Below are 18,636 nucleotides of genomic sequence, written 5' to 3'. Positions count from 1 at the left end.
ATGTCACCACTATTTGAAAAATTTGATTGATGTACAATAAAAATGTACAATTGTACAATTCATAGATGTCTCGTTAATTTGCGAGTTTTTTCAGTGTCTCGCAATTCAACGACTTATAATAAAAATGCTGTATTTGTATTTGTAATTGGCCAGGAAGGCGCATTGGGATTTACCTGTAAGGCCTTCCTGGTATATATGTAAAATAAAAAAAAAATAATAAAAATAAAAAAAATAAATAAATATATATATATATATATATATATATATATATATATATATATATATATATATATATATATATATATATATATATATATATATATATATATATATATATATATATATATATATACATATATATCAGTGGCATGCGGTAAAACTCTCACCCCGTCGTACATCCTCACTTAATTTGCGCGAGCAGGATACAAGAGGAACAGGTTTTTCTTCCCGTATCCTCCGCGCGCACATTAAACAAGGCTGTATGACAAAAAGAGAGATAATTTCACCGCATCCCACTGATATATATTACATATATATACATAGTACCGTTTACCATGCACCCTTTTTTTTGATCTTTCAACTTAAGATCTTTCGATTTTCGATCTTTGCCTTCCAATTGCTTTTTCATTCTTTTGACTTTCGGCGCCGTCAGGCAGAGCCATTTCATACATAAATATAAATAAATCAATTTAATAGAAAAAATGACAGTTAAAACACAGGAAATAAAACTAAATTAATATTGGAATAGATTTTTTAGTACTTCGTATATATGTTTATATGTATGTATGATACAATTTAAGAAAATAGTATCAATTTCATATTTTTTTTTTGAGAAGAAAAAAAATCTTCATACTAAAAAGAATGAAGATAATGTATTCATTATATAACGATGGTCCTAACGACAATCTGTGGACCGGAAATGCTTGCCGTTTATTATAAAAAAGCGAAAATTTTCTAATTAATTATGAGTTTCCGCTTTTGAACTGCTTTCAATGGGGTCTAATTTAATTTCAATTTTCACCCATTCCGGTATATTTTCAAAACATCGTTAGAGCTGTTCGTGTTTGGATACCGCTAAAGCGGTTAAACATACATATATTTGTCCTCTATAACGTTCAAGCCCCGATAGTATATTTTATTATCATAACAATAAAATCAAGGTGTGACAATATCAGCGATTCTACAATGTGAATGATAAATAATATGAACTTTGGAGGCACGGAGTTTTTTTTTTGTGCTGTGTAATCTATATTTTTTTAATTCCATCAAATTTTAACTTCACATGTTCAAAAATTTCCTCCCGTGAAGTTCAAATATTAGACTTATTGTCTGTTTGCACATCACGTTTACCTTCAAAGTGTTTCAAGTTTGGTCGGTAAAGTTGATTGACATAAATGATAAGAAGTAACGTATCGAACTTCGTTATACATATATTTTAAAAGTACTTCTTTGAATTTTATTTGTTTGCAGAAGTAATGTAATTTTACAGCGTTGGAACATATTTTTATTGTGTTGTAATTAAGCAGTCAGTTGATAATTGCTAACTTGCGGTTGGTCAGTTAATTAGGTACGAATTGACTGCGTGTTTGTGTAAACTAAAAAAGTTTCTATATAAAACCCTAAATACATACCTATGTAGTTACGTACAAATTAAATTTTCAAGTTTATATAAATTACAATATTAGATAGAGATTCAGTTTTTGGAAATAAATCAGCCACAAATACTTATCTCAAATTTTATTACATTAGATTTTGGAGTTTTATTTAAAAAAAAATTTTCTTATCAACTATTACATATTAAATAATATGATAAATACTAAGTCATTGGCTGTATAACATTCCTAAAATGTCTACACAGTAGCTCTCAAACCTGATTGAAAATATGTAATACGCAAAATATGTGATATAAATGTTGTAAGTACGAACAATGGTTATGCATGTGGACTTCATACTAGAAACGCCCGACTCCACCCGGGAAATATATAGTTTTTAGAATCATTGCACACCAAATGGACCGCTTCCTCTTCTTGAAATGGAAGGCTGATTCATTACTTTAATCAATATTGATATTCGAAGTTACTTGTCCATCAAACCAAAGCAATGCGCTAGATGTGCAAATGCTGATATATGCAGGTTATAAGCTATTACATCGTGGCAATATGAATAGTATGACCTATTTCTGGATCACAAGAAATATTACTTGCATGTGGAGCTTTTGAAGTGAAACTTATATGCGCGTGATTTAGTGCGTGAGCAGTGCCGGTGGAAGTTAAGATCGCGAAAACACAAACAATGAAATATTGGTCTTTTTGGCAACTGTTGTTATTTAACCATTTAATACGGCTGTATACCCGAAACCTTAATTTTGTTGCCGTTCCTTTCTTCGATATGAGTGAATGTATATTTTGAGTGAATGTGACAATATATATATTGAGTGAATGCGACAGTTGCGCTTCGACCAGATAATACCTATTTTAAATCGACAAAATCGAGGTTTCGTATTCTCCAGTTTTCTCCTCCGAAACTGGACCAATTTTAAAAATAAATCATCATCGGTATGAGAAAGATATTTTCTATGTTTGTGTGCTCGTATTTTTTTAAAAATCAACCGTTAAATAAGCACGCTGGACTCCTTTCGTGGGTGTAAAAAAGAGGCGATTTTATAGATGTTTGGCGGATCTTACCTCCTATAAAAAATAATTAATCAAAAAAATAAAACCACAGAAACATGCCTATGGTGGATATCCATAGCATATTAAAAAATAAGTTCTCTGGTGCCATAATTGAGGAAGGGAGAAGTGTAATACGTTTGTATGGACAAGGCACTGGTGTCCAGCTCTCTTAATCGCCACGCGTTTGTAGAAATCGATTAGATTATTTTATTATGTGTTTAGTGCCAACCCTTGACACTATCTCTTGAATATATCACAAAATAACGAAAAATATTGACTTTTCAATTTCATTCGTATTGCAGGGTATTAATTTCGAGTTATAGCCTTAAATACGAAGGAGCGCGCACTGGTGCGCTTATGGCGATGAAGTGGTTAAATGTGCTTTTTAAATACGTGCTATTTCTTTGTAGCATGTATTTTTTTTTACATTCGGTATACATATGTATGTACGTGAGAAGTATGACAAGAGAAGTTGACATAGTGGAAAGTGAAGAGTTTGAAATAGCAAAGAGAAGTGCTGGAATGGTACCCGAAAGAATGTAAAAGTATGAAAAGACGGCCGCAAGGAAGATGGCTGTGTGAAATTAGAAAAATGTGTGCGGTGAGAAGGATGAAAGTTTCGTTGAGGGACTAATGGAAGCGTGTTGGAAAGGACTTCATCCAGCAGTGGATGGTGAATGGCTGTAAATGATTATGATAATGATATATAAAGTGCATTTCGTTCATATTTGTCTGTCAAAATCATCTTCGTTTTTGCTATGATGAAATTAAAACACATGTACTATTTTAAATTAAAATGTAGAATACAAATTCTATTCTTACAACCGGATTTTTATACGGTTTTACTTAAGTTTTTCTAGGTTATTTCTTATAATCAAATTTGGACGCACTTCTACATAACTGATTTCCTTAAAATTTTGCACACGTACATACATACATACATATCAGTCAATCAACAATCAGTCCTTGGATTATAAAAATGTAAGTGTATGGATTAGGGATTGCAATTTTCCATCAAATTTCATAAACTGGTGAACGGAAAATCATTTTTCCGAGATTTTGGACATATCGTTTGTCCCATTTTCAAACATAACGGCTCGTGTAACTTTAATTTGTTTAAATGCACTAAAATAATTCATAATCGGATACATTACAAAAAAATGAGACAGTTGAAAATGAAATATATTATTTCCAATTGTAAAAACGTACGTCAAAGTTTGGGAAACAACGGTCGAAGTGATGTTACAATTGATTTGTATGCGTTATCCGTATGTGTATCAGGTTTAGTGGGCAGTGCCTGCTCATCTGTTCTGCTTATATCATTGAAACGTGAAAACTTGACATCGACGGAACGAATCGCTGAAAATAATTATTAGCATTAGTGTTATCGTGCTGTGCCAATGGATTACTTTAATGCAAGTACGAATTGATTGATGCATTTGTCGTATATAATAATTGTCTAATGCGTGCGTGTGTGTGAATGTCCGTTAACATGTTCCGTCTCTCTTTCTCCCCTTGGAATCGTATGTATATCGTGGAAAGAGACGCGGCATTGTGTGGGTTTTGCGCATCTCACTTCGTTCACATTTATAATATTTAAAGTTTAATATTAAGTATTTTGTTTGTGTTCTTTATTAAATGTAGGCCATTGTGTTCTTCGCATTAGGTTCTTCCTTTTATGCCACAATGGTCGAAAACTATAAATGAATAAATAAATGAATAAAAAATGTCGGCCGATCAAATGGCGGCTTCCGTTGATCCGAATTATTATTTTAAACCGATTTAAACGAAACCGATATTTTACGGAGTGCACACAGGCGACGAGTCATATACATATATAATATCGCTATTCCGTCTGTGTGTCTGAGATAACGCTCGCCGTACCATAATAGTCGTTTCGATTCGTCATACATATAATATGTAAGTCACTGCTAAACCACTGCCAAAACGTATATACGAATACAATAACAAAAGAAAAAAACTTCTATATATACTGATCGATACTAATGTTTCCGCTTGGCAGAGAATTTAGCGCCATCTATTGAAAATGTTTTTAATTAATTATTTTTTCTATTGGTGTTTTATATTGTTTACTATTGGTTTTACCCGGCTTCGCTCAGTATTTGTAATATAAACAGCTTAAACATGGCAAAATAATCTAATAGTAAACACTCATTTGTATTTTTATTAAATTTATTGAATCGAAAAAAAATAATATAAAAAAAACTATATCGATATCATTGTCATAGAAACTTTGAATGTTCCCAACAAACCTTACATATAGCGATATTATATATAAGACAAAGTCTCTTTCGAAATTATATATTAGATTAGATATGTAGGTAGTTTTTACCATGTTTTTCATATTAAACAATTAAACATAAATATTAAATTAAATATATTCAAAAGCTATTTGAAAAAAAATCGACCGCGTGGGGATCGAACTCATGACCGACGACACATTTCTTTTAATTTTTTTTATTTAATAACTTAATATCCCGACCCCCATTCGATGGTGTCATTGGGTACAACACTAGTATACTATAATAAAAAATAGACTATTCACATGGACTTGTATTGAAGAAAGCTAAATATAATGTCACATTTAAAATTTCTAAAATAAATGAATGTCGATTTAAAAATATAAACTCATTTACATGTGTACATATGTATGTAAATCAATTGTGGATATTTGAATTATAAATTCGTTTTATTTATTTTACTTTTAACGAATTATTCAAAATAATAATAGTCATGCTATTTATGTACCTATGTATATCTAGGTTTACGTTGAAATTAAATAAACGAGCATTACGTGTGCCATAAAATCTAATATATAATTTGGAAAGAGACTTTGTATGTATGTATGTAAGTATCCTTCGTCGTCGTCGTCCGTAGATCGGTGACGTCATCGAACACGTGATTCGATTTTTTTTTTTTCGATTCATAGGCACCGATTTGTTTTTTTCGATTCAATGGATTCACCCCCGCGGGGGCGCAAGGCGAGTAGTTTCATGGGGCCCCGCCAGGGGCGCCACAAGGGGCGCAGCCCCGTGGGGCCCCGAAGGGGCCGCAGCCTTATGGGGCCCCGAAGGGGGCGCAGCCTCATGGGGCGCAGCTTTATGGGGCGCAGCCTTATCGGGCGCAGCCTAAAAGGCATAAACTAAGGAGGGCGAAGCCCTAGACGGCAATTAATCATGGGGGCGCGGAGGGGCGAAGCCCTAAAAGGCAACTGATCATGGGGGCGAAGCCTTAGACGGCATTTAATCATGGGGGCGCGGAGGGGCGAAGCCCTAAAAGGCATTAACTAAGGGGGGCGAAGCCCTAAACGGCAATTAATCTTGGGGGCGCGGTGGGGCGAATCCCTAAAAGGCAACTTATCATGGGAGCGAAGCCCTAGACGGCATTTAATCATGGGGGCGCGGAGGGGCGAAGCCCTAAAAGGCATCAGCTAAGGGGGGCGAAGCCCTAAACGGCAATTGCTCATGGGGGCGTGGAGGGGCGAAGCCCTAGAAGGCAAAGGCTCAGGGGGGCGCCGAGGGCGAAGCCCTAGAAGGCAAAAAAAAAATTCGATTTATTTTTTTATTTTTTTGATTTATTTTTTTGATTTTTTTTTTCAAATTTTTAAATTTTTTTTTTTAATTAAATGTTTACTATTAGCTTAGTCATGTTTAAGCGGTTTATATTATAAATACTGAGCGAAGCCGGGTAATACAGCTAGTATACAATATATCTAAATAATGCCATCAGATTCAATCGCAAAATTCCACACCGATAATATTAAAAATATTTTACAACGTCAAAGATATGAGGTCAATTTCACCAGCAAACCGAAAAGTGGTTAGAACGTGATTTAGCATGAGTAATCGAGAATTTCGATATATCATTGTATGCACATATGTACATATGTTTGTACAAGTGAAAAATTATGAGTTAGTCACAATATAACAATGAGTTCAATCAAACGAATTGTAGAATATATGTAGCATTTAGAAAACTTCATATTGTTTAATATTGAGAAAATTGTTAAAGAAAAAATTCTCCTACTCATAATTCATATATTTTCTTAGTATATAAAAAAAACGTATACATCGGTTGTTTGTATTAGAAATATGCTACCGTACTTAAAAAATAATTGTTTAGATTATCTTTCTCATCCTGCTTCATCATTATCCCGAATATAATTTAGTAACTAATTTATTTGGAAATAAAATGTTATTTATATAATAAATGTTGACTGATTGTCACAATTTGATCCTGAAAATTAAGTAAGTAAGTAAGCTGTTGAAAGCTTTATAGCTAGAAGATTATAAAAAAGTGTAAACGTATTTTTTAATAAACCTGTTGATTGTGAAAAGCATGTGTTTTGTGATATTAATAGTGCTTATACATATGTATGTATGTATTTCAAATATTGAGTATTTCAAACAGCTCGATTTGATTGACATCTTGTCGAAATCTTTCTCATAACATTTTAAAACCACATAAAACTGTTCGGATATAGAATATTTACAGTTCTAAAGTAGTATAATATATTTAATTAAATTCTGAAATCTAAATATGTATTATGTATTAAGTAATACACTTTTATATAGACATAAAATAATAAAAATTACAAAATATATCAAAAACAAATTGCGAAATCGAATCCTTTACAAATGAGAATTCAACTCTTGCTTTCAATTTCCATATTTTTTTCACATTGAACAATAGCAGACATTTATCGACCTTAGTATATAATTTGAATAATTATAGTACATTATTACGGGCCATGATATGTGGAGAATTCCGTTTCGTTAACATTTGGTAACTGATTTGTCAAAAAATTATGTAAACTGGAATTAAAAATTGTGTTAATTAGAAGGCTTTTTTACTCTATCTACATTATGTAACGTAGTAACAATAGATGAAGTTTTGTGATCATGCGAAAATTCGAACTCTTCATTTTGAGTGATTCGAACTGAGAATCGATCACTGATCAGTTTTCATGATCTAGAAAAAATGTGTTTGTCAAAATATGATTTTTCTAAGTGTAATTTTATTTAATTCTCATATAAAGACAATTTAATATATTATCCCTATTGATTCAATTCAGATTCGTGTAAATACTAGTACGAGCTTTTAGCTCGCAATTTCACCGATTTAAAATTCAGCACACTTCCAAATAGCTCTTTTAAACGAAAACAACAAATACCGTGACCAGAACACTATATTAATAAACATGTTTCAATATAAAATAGTATTAACAGTGGGAAAAAATCCCAAGTGAAAATATCTACTTTTGACTTTTGATTTGTACTAGACGACTACTTAGAGAGATTTGAAAGCTGAAAAGTACTATAAATGAAAGATAAAATACCCGAATATAGATTCTCATATTCATTTTGAACAGGAAATTTAAAGATATAGAAAAATCGCGCGATTTAAAAAACATATATATCTCCGAATATCGAGCCAATCAACATTTTTTATTACCAGATTCGTGTTCACTGGGCATAGATCTATAAGAAAAGTCATATCTCGTCCCTGAACCAAAAAAAAAAAGTCGTCATTTGTCGAACAGTGTTATAAGCATTCTTAAATTATATAGCTTTAAAGTAGGATATCCAGCAAGTATAGATTTGCTATTGGATTTTGACATGTAGATATTTATCATATTCAATGAAACACTTGGTGAAGAGGTAAATCATTTTGGGCCGCAACAGATGTCGCTTCGGGCCGCGGGTTGTGCATCACTTCTGTGACTGATTATTCTCAAAGACACATAAAATAATGAAAAGTTTCATGATTGTATTTCACAAGAAACGATAAAACGGCACGGATTATGGGATATAAACAAAGTTTAGAGTATTTTTATATAAACTCGTATTTTTAAATTGTTATTCTCATATCTGGTTTCATAATTCGCGTTTCAATTGTATTAAATCCTACAAAATATTATATTGTGCATATGGCTGGAATATCATTGAGTTTGCGTCACAAGTCTGGAACCCAGGGTACTCTGTTGCAAGGAACAGGTTAGACCGAATCCAAAAAAATATATATTGAGGTACATACATCAATGGTTGTTTTGACCTATGCCTCCTATGAGGATGCTTCCACTTGTTAAAAGGAGGGAGATAACTGAAATCTTACTAGTTTTGAATAATCTAAACTGCTCGACAGACTGTCTTCAATTATTGGGCAAAATGTCATTACGAATACCAAATAGAGCGACTAGATATAATGAGATCCTTTACATACCCAATGTCTGTTGAAATAAGTAAATATTATAGTTCATTTGTATGGCGTGCAAGTTATGTATATAATAATAATAAATAAGTTGCACTAAATTTCGTTGTTTGTGATTTAGATATTTTTAATATGAAGGTGAATTCAGCTGACATGACTATTGCGGATTTATTTTTTAATGTCTGTCAGGGTAGATGAATAATGAAATTTATGTTTTGTTTTCTTGATATATGGAATTATAATTATTATTATTTACTAGCGTTGTGCCCGTTGATTTCAACTGGTGGTTTTGGAATGGAATTGATGCACGAATTAAAATAAAGTTATTTATATATGTAGGAATCCTGGGTATAGGGGGGGTTACAGGAGAGAGACAATTAAAGGCGACCTTAGTTCAACCTTGTACATAATAAACTTCATCTCGTATCGAGCATGATACACTGACTGCGGCTCGCTGGCACCTCGACCAATCACCGTTCAGCCGGACTAGCCGGCAGTTGGGGTACCAACTCTTAACACTATAGCACTCACGTGCAACAACCGTTCGGCATTACCCACATTATTATACATAATTATAATCATTTATATTAAATAATAATTATACATCCTACATATATAAATATAATGTAAGGTAATTTGTACTAATCGTAAAAAGTTGACCGATCCAACCCGTTCTCACTGATCCAACTCGTTCACCCGTTCTATATGATGAATGAATTTATGTGTGTGTGTCTTCGTGGGTGTATTTATGTATGTATGCTCCCGTCGCTCGGCCTGATGTCGCACATGTCAGACGCTAAACACCCGCCCCCCCACTTCCCCACTTCCCCGCGTCTCCTCGACACGACTGGTCGACGCTTCCGCCACATATCCACAAAAATACCAACAAACATACCCACATACATTACGTCCGTTTGTACATATACATAATATACTATTTTTTTATTGCTATCATTATTACTATTGCTTGATTAATATTATTATTACTTTTTGCTTTTTTTGTTATTTTTATTAATATCTATTTTTTTATCTACATATGTATATATGTATGATTTTTTTATAAATAGTTAGTTAAATCTTTTAAATAATTATATTTTATTGATGTTTGTTATTAAACTGTAAATTTTCGAACTAAATAAATAAGGTGAAAAAATTTAATGTTTTGTTTTTTGGTCATCAAAAAATTGAAACCATTTCTTGAAATATTTTAGGTCGCTTTTCTTTTACGGCGCCTGTGTGTGTCAAGCATTTCGCACATATTATACTTACTATAGTGTTATTATAATATTAATTTCGTGTTATTCAGCCGGATCGTGGCGTGTGCGAAGTGTTTGGCACTTCGCACACGCCACGATCCGGCTCTGATTTACATGTACATATGTATGTATGTATTATACTTACTATCAGTGGCGGATTATCGAACAACGAAATTGGCGCATATCTGTGGCCTCTAAATTTAAGGGGCCTCCAAATCGTTCTGAGAAAAATTATAATTCGGAAATTCCTATACATTTTGCCATAAAATATTGGAGTTTAGGACTACGTTTTTTATGTAAATTACAAAGCTTTGCGATAATTTCTCTCGCCGTCGTCGATTGTTTGGCCTTTCTAGATAAATTTCACTACTACAAAATAATTCGCTAACTAATTACATTAAAAATGGCAGAATATCGGAACAACTTGAAGGACAGTCTTCTGAAAGAACTGAAGAGCAGCTCCCTGAAAGGAACGAAGACCAACCTCTTGAAAGGACCGAAAAGCAGCCCTGTAGAAGAACTGATGAGCAGCTCTCTGAAAGGAACGAAGACCAACCACTGGAAAGGATCGAAGAGCAATAATGAAGATCCCTTTGGAAAAATTAATGAGCAGCGTCATACAACGTCTGAAGAACAGACTCCTGAAGAACAGTTTTCTGAAAAATAAAACGAGGAAGAAAGTAAAGGTGAAAATGATACTGTAATGGCTCCCGATGATTATCCTATGGATTTAGCATTGTGGCCAGAGAACCAATTTAAAATGTAATGAAAATTACCAATTTAAAATGTAATGAAAATTACCAATTTAAAATGTTTTGCTTTTTTTCTTGATTGTTTGTATACGTAAATAGATGTTTGTTGATATAATTGTATAATATATAATTTTTTGTTTGTATAAGTTTGTAAATATATTTATATTATTTAATAAACAATTGTAAATACAAAATAGCACATGTTTTTTTTTATAATGTACGTACCTACAATTCACAATTGAAAAAAAAGTCACTTTATGATTAGAGGGGGGGTTGCTCTAAATTACGTTCAATCCGCCTCTGCGTATTATGAAAATATTGTTTTGTCTTTATACTGAGATATTGAAGGTCGATGCGGTAAATGTTACCCTTTGATAGATTTGCGTCATTGATTTTTTATTGCCAATGTAATGATCGTGTCATCGCCGTTTCAAGTGCATGTTGGCTATGAGCCACACTCGGTACAAACTATTATATGTATTTCTCAATTCGTTTATTGTTTATCTGTTTGCAGATGGTTCTCGTTCGCTGAGGTGGTGAGGGGTGTTGGCGACATGCACGATGCTGCGGCCGCGGGTGTCGCTGCGCAGGGCGCTGCTCGTCCTCATGCTGGCTGCAGGACTCCTTGTCTTCTGGCTCAACATCCTTCAGGTAAACAAAACTGCCTTGTGCACATGAAATCAATAAACTGCCCTGTGCATATGAAAACAATAAGTCACTATGAATGCTTTCTTGTATTATAATATGTACTAGTGGCATGCGGTGGTAATTTTTCTGTTTCTATCGCACAGCTTTACTTGGGTGTGCGCGAGAAAGATACAAGAGAAAGCTGTATTATTTTATTCAAAAATTTTTCCAAAGTGACATTACAGAGTTTCTCTAAGTCATCACTATGACTAAGCAATATACAAGAATAAATATGGATGCAAAATCAAATTAAGATAAGAAATAAAAATAAAACCGTTAAATATTTAACAAGTAAATATAATATTTTATTTTTATTTTTTTACATAGATATGTACATGCATATACCAGGAAGGCCTGACCCCAATGCGCCTTCCTAGAAAATTAATTACAAACATTGCAGCATTTTTATTACATAAATCACTGTATTTCGAGTGGCTGAAGAACACGAAATTAAAAATTAATTAATTAATTAATTAATCCATTGAGACATCTATGGATTTAGACTTGTACATTTTTTTTTTCAAATTGTACATAAATCAAATCCAGATATTTGTGACAGCAGGTAGGACGATTTTGGCCAATTTGAGGAACCGTTTCAATGAAAATTAGATGAATTGGCAAACTCTGATAAGAAACGATCGACTTCGAGTCACAAATATTCAAGTCTAACCAGCAGTATTAAAGATTAGCATGGGATCGAACCCGGAACCTCTCGGTGCTATAAACGCAATCACCGAACCATACTGCTGGCGTATATAATTTCAAAAGAGACTTTATAAGACTATATATGTATGTATATAAGGTTTGGGTGGTAGAATCAAGAAAAAACCTGTATATGTATTGTTTGCTATCAATATTTCCTCTTGAAAAATTGTGCCACTAGCATTTAACGCCATCTAATGAAAACTAATTTAGTAAATAAATTAATATTTCTATTGCTGTTTAATATTGTTTATATGTAGATAAGTAGATAGTTTTTATAAGTAAATTATAAGTAAAAACTATCTACTTATCTAATTTATGAAAATTTCATCGTTTGTATTATAAGTACACCCGATGAAATTTTCATCGGGTCTATCACTAGTCAATTTATATAAACAAATACAATATTAGAACACATTTACGATCTCAAATTAAGATATCCCTCAACCAGATGAACACTTTTAGATTAAACAAATCCAAGCTAACAGAAATCTGGTTCGGGAGCTTGATGCCCCCTGCGACAAGTGACGAAGCCGTCAAATCGGTACGTGCCACAGGATAAGAGAACAAACTGTGGCATCTGATGTATCAGAGTTGGATGGAAGTTCTGCTTCAGAATTGATTTGTTGGACTGAACTCTCATTTATTTTTAAATTTCCGTATAGTACATTTCTGCATATGGAACTATCGATAAAATGGCTGAATTATCGATTCGAACAATTCGAATAGAGGTTTTAAGAGACTTAAAGAATTTGTTTGCTATATCTGGGGATGCACACAATGGGTGGAGAAATAGATAAAAATGAATCAGACAGATGTAAAAAATTAATATTTAATATCCTTTAGAGATATATAACACATATTAAATATATTATCATATAAGACATACATTAATTAATTGAGTGTACATCAGTAGAGATACTGCATGGTACTACTTGCAGTGCTATTCAAATATTAAAAATCGTTTGATAATTAAGTTTTCTATTTACGTTGCTATTGCTTTTCATATAAATATAACAAATTAATTAGAAAGTGCTTTTAATGATTAGTATGGTGACACTAATTCAACCTTTATCGATTAAACAACGACTATTACACAACAATAAAAACGTCTACATTAGCCATTCTAACCTGATTTATATAAGTGATCCATTCAGATAATGCATTCATTACTAACTTTCATGGATTATATGTAATAAATGTGCAGTGATTTATTTTGCAAATATGCCTAATGGTTAATATCATTTGATGTAAATTAAATTTATTCTAAAATTATTTAAATTTCTATATACAGAGTAAGAAAAACTGATATAAATTTTGTATAGCGTCATCGTGAAGTGGAACATAGGTATTTATTTTGTTTTTTCTCATGGGAATTATCTAAAGATTACCATATGGCGCTGTTTTTAATGCATAAAAACAGAATATGTATGTATGTATGTACCATGTACTTAAAAAGATATTGAAAACCTTTTACTCTTTGATATAAAATATAACTATAATTGCAAATATGTAATTGTATAGCGAAATTTTCAATGAGTTGTACTACTTTATATTCCGATTCAAATATATTTATTGTTAAAATTAATATGTATATTATTACTAATCAGGGTAGTGGTAATATACAGCAATTTGAAATTTATTTCAAAATTTATCAAAACATTGAATCCAGTCGTATTAAAAATTATATAACAGTATTGTCTCAGATCATCAAAAAATATTAACAGTAGTAACTAAGTTTGATTGATGGCAAATATTTTAAGTGATATGTTTTGCTCAGAAATTTAACATATGTACATATGTATATGCATACCACAACCAGTAAGGGCTAAATGACACAGGGAAGAACGGCACGTCGTGTGCTTGGCTCCCCGCTGTGGGGGTTCTCCTACATTTCTTCAAATATGGGATACACCGTTATCGATCACTGTCAGCAAGGATAAATACAAGGATAAAATTTTACCGAAAACACTCCAGGGGGTGATTTTGAGACGGTGTGCACTAGGCGTACCCTGAATATGATGTGCTAGGCCAGAGCATCGTAACCTGTGCACCGCGGTAAAATAAATATACGGTTAGTTATTCCGTATATAAATATACGGAATAACTAGCGACTGCCGATGAAGTACATATGTATTTACGTAGCTAACAAACTCTACGAGTCGTAAACAATGTGTGCCGCGAATATCCAGAAGTTACGATGCTCTGTGCTAGGCATTCCACATTTTATTCGCATGTTTAAAAGTATCTAAAAAACACATGTGCCGCGTTCCTTCCTATGTAATTTTGCTCTAGCATAACTCAGCATGTAATGCCTTCAACTGATTGGTCATGGGTTCATTCCTTGGCCCAGTGCTACTCGCCAGATCAATTTATCTGATTCATTGAAACGGCTCAACCAAATTGGCAATCTTTACTCATTTTCTCGCAAATTTTTTGAGTTTTTCAGCATCTCGAATTTCGTTGATTTGTATAAATGCTGCAAATTTGTCCATATATGTCTCTGTGGATGTTAATTTATGTTTGAATTTGCCTTATATAATACTTAGAATACTTCTGTACAATGTTTCACATACATAGATGTCGTGTTTAATATAAATCAAAATGGTTGTATACCTGTATATATAATTAATAATTCTTCTGTATACCACACTTGTCACTTAGGATCAATTTGTTAAGACTAGTGTGCACGATTTATTGAAATAAAATGAAATGTCGTATCGATGCACTACACTTTGATGAATTGCTAGACTTGGTTCTCTTTTTTACTCGGCGTAAAAGCGATTGTGTCGTTTCTCACATGTTTAATCGATTCTTTCGTAAATTCGAGTTTATACCATCTCAAATTTGCTGATATTATAAATATGCTACCTACTTTGTAAAAAATGTATGTATCTTTCGAAATATTAGTACTATCGCATTTGTCCATAGATGTCTCTATGATTCTGTACAAACATAATTGTTGTTTATCGATGTTTGTAATACATATGTATGTATGTACATATAAAACTTGTGTTCAATATTTGACCATATACATATCTGTATAAATAAATAAATATGTTCATACATATGTGAGGGCTTTATGAGACTATGACAAAAATTCACAAAAATAAAGTTAAATCCGAAAACTTTTAGAATTACCATAAATTCGTGTCGAAATGCAATTAAAATCTCATTTTGGTTTATATTTTATGAATAAACCATGGGTTCAAAATTGAAATTGGACGTGTTCAAATGTTACACGCATAGTTCCGACACCGGGTAATATATCAGAGCTGAAATATTTTAATTAATAATTTAAAACCACGATAGACGAAAATAGAAAGCAAATAGGTTTATAATTCTGATGTCCTAAATTATTAATATGAGTTTTATTACAATTTCTTTTAGCGTGAAAAATTCACAATGATTAATAAACGTATGTATGGACTTTTTTAACGATTCAGGTGACAATATTTAACGGAAATGCTCTGGCAAAGCCGAGCGCTTTGGATTCATCTGCAGATCCTGCAAATACAGCCGTTGCAGAAAATGCTGACAATAATGAAGTTCCAGAAGGATGGGTGCTAGTTCAAAAAAACGAAGATGGCGGAAATAAAAATGTAAGTTGATAATCAGAGAAATGTTATAATAATATAAGTGGCTTTAGGCGTTATATTGTTGTCAAGTGACGATTGTCCACAGACATTCCTAAATAATTTTAGCATCGGTCGTATTTGATGCTTGGTGCTCGACGTATATACATACATATGTCCGATAAAAACTTCTCTGTTTGTTTATATTACTCGAAAAATAGGCAAGCATATTTAAAAATTTTACAATGCATTCAAAAACACACAATAAACAACATGGGATACATTTTTACAAGAAAATTGATCTGATTGTATTCCGTACATTGTAGCGTAGTTATTTATTTATTCGTAAGGGCCCTTCTATTATTATAATATTTCTATGTTCATAATATGTATATGTATGTGTTAACATAAATGTATTATGAATTCAATATTAAAATAGGTATATAAAATAACAAGATCATAATTTCGTAATTTAATAAATTTTACTATCCATATTATATATGTATGTATGTATGTATGTACATATAAAAAAATAATTCAATATAACGCTTTTGAGATAATTTGATGGATAATACATTTTAAGATGTTATTTGATGGTTGATGTTTACGCTGAATGAATTTATATATTTTATTTTTAGAAACATTCAATAGTACATACATATATACCTATCACAAGGAAAATCGATTTTCTTTCTAGCTACTTGTCATGGCAAGGTGTTGCTCAAGATAAACACGTTCTCATTACATTTTTGCGCAGTATTATTGAAAAATACATCATATTCACGCTATGCAGTATAAGGGCGAAAACACACTGAGTGGGACGTGGTACGTGTCAATTTTAGATACTTTTAGACATGCGACAAAAACGCAGCGTCCCTAGCCCATATACATATGTACATGGTACACAGTCCCAAAAAGCAGCCGCTGGAGTGTCTTCGGTGATATTTTATCCTTGCTTGACAGTAAGCGATAACGTTGAATCCCATATTTGAAGAAATGTTTGAGAAACATATGCACTCTGCACGTGCAGCGATACCCGAATTCGGTTTGGGGAACACCCACTGTCACAGCGTGGAGCCAAGGACGTGATGTTCCGTACTATTCAGTGTGTTTTCGCCCCAAATTATACTCATAGATACACTCGTAATGTTTAGATGTTTTTATTTGTTTTATTAAATGTTATTTTTATAGTAATACACCGATTATTAACCTTTTCAAGCATTCATTTTCATTGTCTGCAATTTAGTTAATTATTTTAAACGATCTTTTTAGTAGTTTTCAGTATTGTTTGATTTATTATGTAGATTTAAATTTACATAATAAATCAAATTGTAGATAAATTTTTCAATAAATAATATATGTATGTATGTATGTATGTATGTAAGAAACAAAATTTGAACATAAAACTGTCAAAATTTTAGAATCGAGAAATCTTGCTAGCAATAATAGTCATGTTAAAAACGTTTCGGTGATTATTCCGCAAAAAAGTGGTCTCACGCAAGTCACTAAAATTTCGATCACGGAACATCTGGCACCCAAAAACTCTATCAATCGAAAGCTAAACTCGCGAAATATTGTACTAACGAGAACTCGAGTGCCAGATTTTCCGTGATCGAGATTTTAGTGACTTTTGCGCGAGATCGCTTTTTGCGGAATAATCCGTTTACCGTTAGAAACACAAATAAAAGTGAGAAATTAGGATTCATTTGGGTTTAAAATCATGAACATAGAAGTATAATGCCTATGCATTATACTTCTATGTTCATCAATCGCTCTCAGCCTCTAAAAATGTTGCTACAAAAACTCGGCGCGGCAGAGTTTGTTCATTGTTTGCTCATTGTTTGCTCATTATTTGCTAAACTTCATCTCTCTCTCTTCTGACTTTCCGTTTCTCTCTTCGATGGCTCGCTTTTAGACGACACTTTTGTTAACAATGACCATTCTATGCATTCTACTTCTATGATCATGAAACATCCTGCTGTTCAATGTGTTAAAAATGTTATTTGCTTTTTAGGTGGAGGTCGAACAGGAAGTACAAAATGTCGAAAATGAACATTTAGATGGTGATGTCAAACATGTAGGTCAATCAGATTTGGAAAAACCTTGGTTCGTGCAAGGAGGAACTAGGTGTCCCTCGCCAGTTTTGAAAGATCTGCAGACGGGACGTCGAATAGCTCGTCTCTTCCCATCCGAGTCATCAGATGACAGGATACCTGATCAACTCATGTTTGTACCTCCCGACATAACACCACTCGATGACGACGACAGACCACCGAAGTTGAAGAAAATTCTACTGCCGAATGGCTTGGGTGCGTGGAACGTCAAAGCCGGCCGGGATGTCTTCAGCAGGATTAATTCGTGTCCTGTGAGCACGTGTGAGCTCACAGCTGATCATGGTGCAGCTGCTGATGCAGATGCTATAATATACAAAGATCATTTTATTCAACACAACGTTGCTAGACCCAAGAATCAAGTGAGATTCATATATTTGACTTGAAGATTTGGTCAGTACCTAAACTTAATTATACGAAACTAATATATTTCAATTGTTTAATGTTTTAAGGTGTGGATTCTATACTATTTGGAATGTCCATATCATACGCCAAATATAAAAAGTCCAGAAGTCTTCAATTGGACTGCAACATACAGAAGAGACAGTGATGTTGTAGCACCATATGAACGATGGTACTATTACAACTCTCAAGTGACACAAGTGGAAAATTTGGATAGAAATTATGCATTAAATAAAACCAAAAAGGTA

General features: G+C 32.8%; 1 protein-coding gene across 3 annotated transcripts in view; it reads left to right on the top strand.

Annotated features, from left to right (window-relative positions):
* The window catches only part of FucTA (glycoprotein 3-alpha-L-fucosyltransferase A), a 36,388-nt gene that overhangs the window by 15,592 nt on the left and 2,160 nt on the right, over window positions 1–18,636 (top strand). For all 3 annotated transcript variants that reach the window (XM_077443734.1, XM_077443733.1, XM_077443732.1), the window contains exons 2-5: window positions 11,426–11,562; window positions 15,747–15,902; window positions 17,890–18,348; window positions 18,439–18,633. In XM_077443734.1, the coding sequence (XP_077299860.1) occupies window positions 11,473–11,562; window positions 15,747–15,902; window positions 17,890–18,348; window positions 18,439–18,633 (900 nt within the window). In that variant the 5' untranslated portion in view covers window positions 11,426–11,472. The remainder of the gene's footprint in view (window positions 1–11,425; window positions 11,563–15,746; window positions 15,903–17,889; window positions 18,349–18,438; window positions 18,634–18,636) is intronic.

Source organism: Arctopsyche grandis, chromosome 13 (assembly GCF_051622035.1).
Source record: "Arctopsyche grandis isolate Sample6627 chromosome 13, ASM5162203v2, whole genome shotgun sequence".
Lineage (NCBI taxonomy): Eukaryota > Metazoa > Arthropoda > Insecta > Trichoptera > Hydropsychidae > Arctopsyche > Arctopsyche grandis.
The sequence above is the reverse complement of the archived record's forward strand: the minus strand, read 5'-3'. Positions and strand labels throughout refer to the sequence as shown.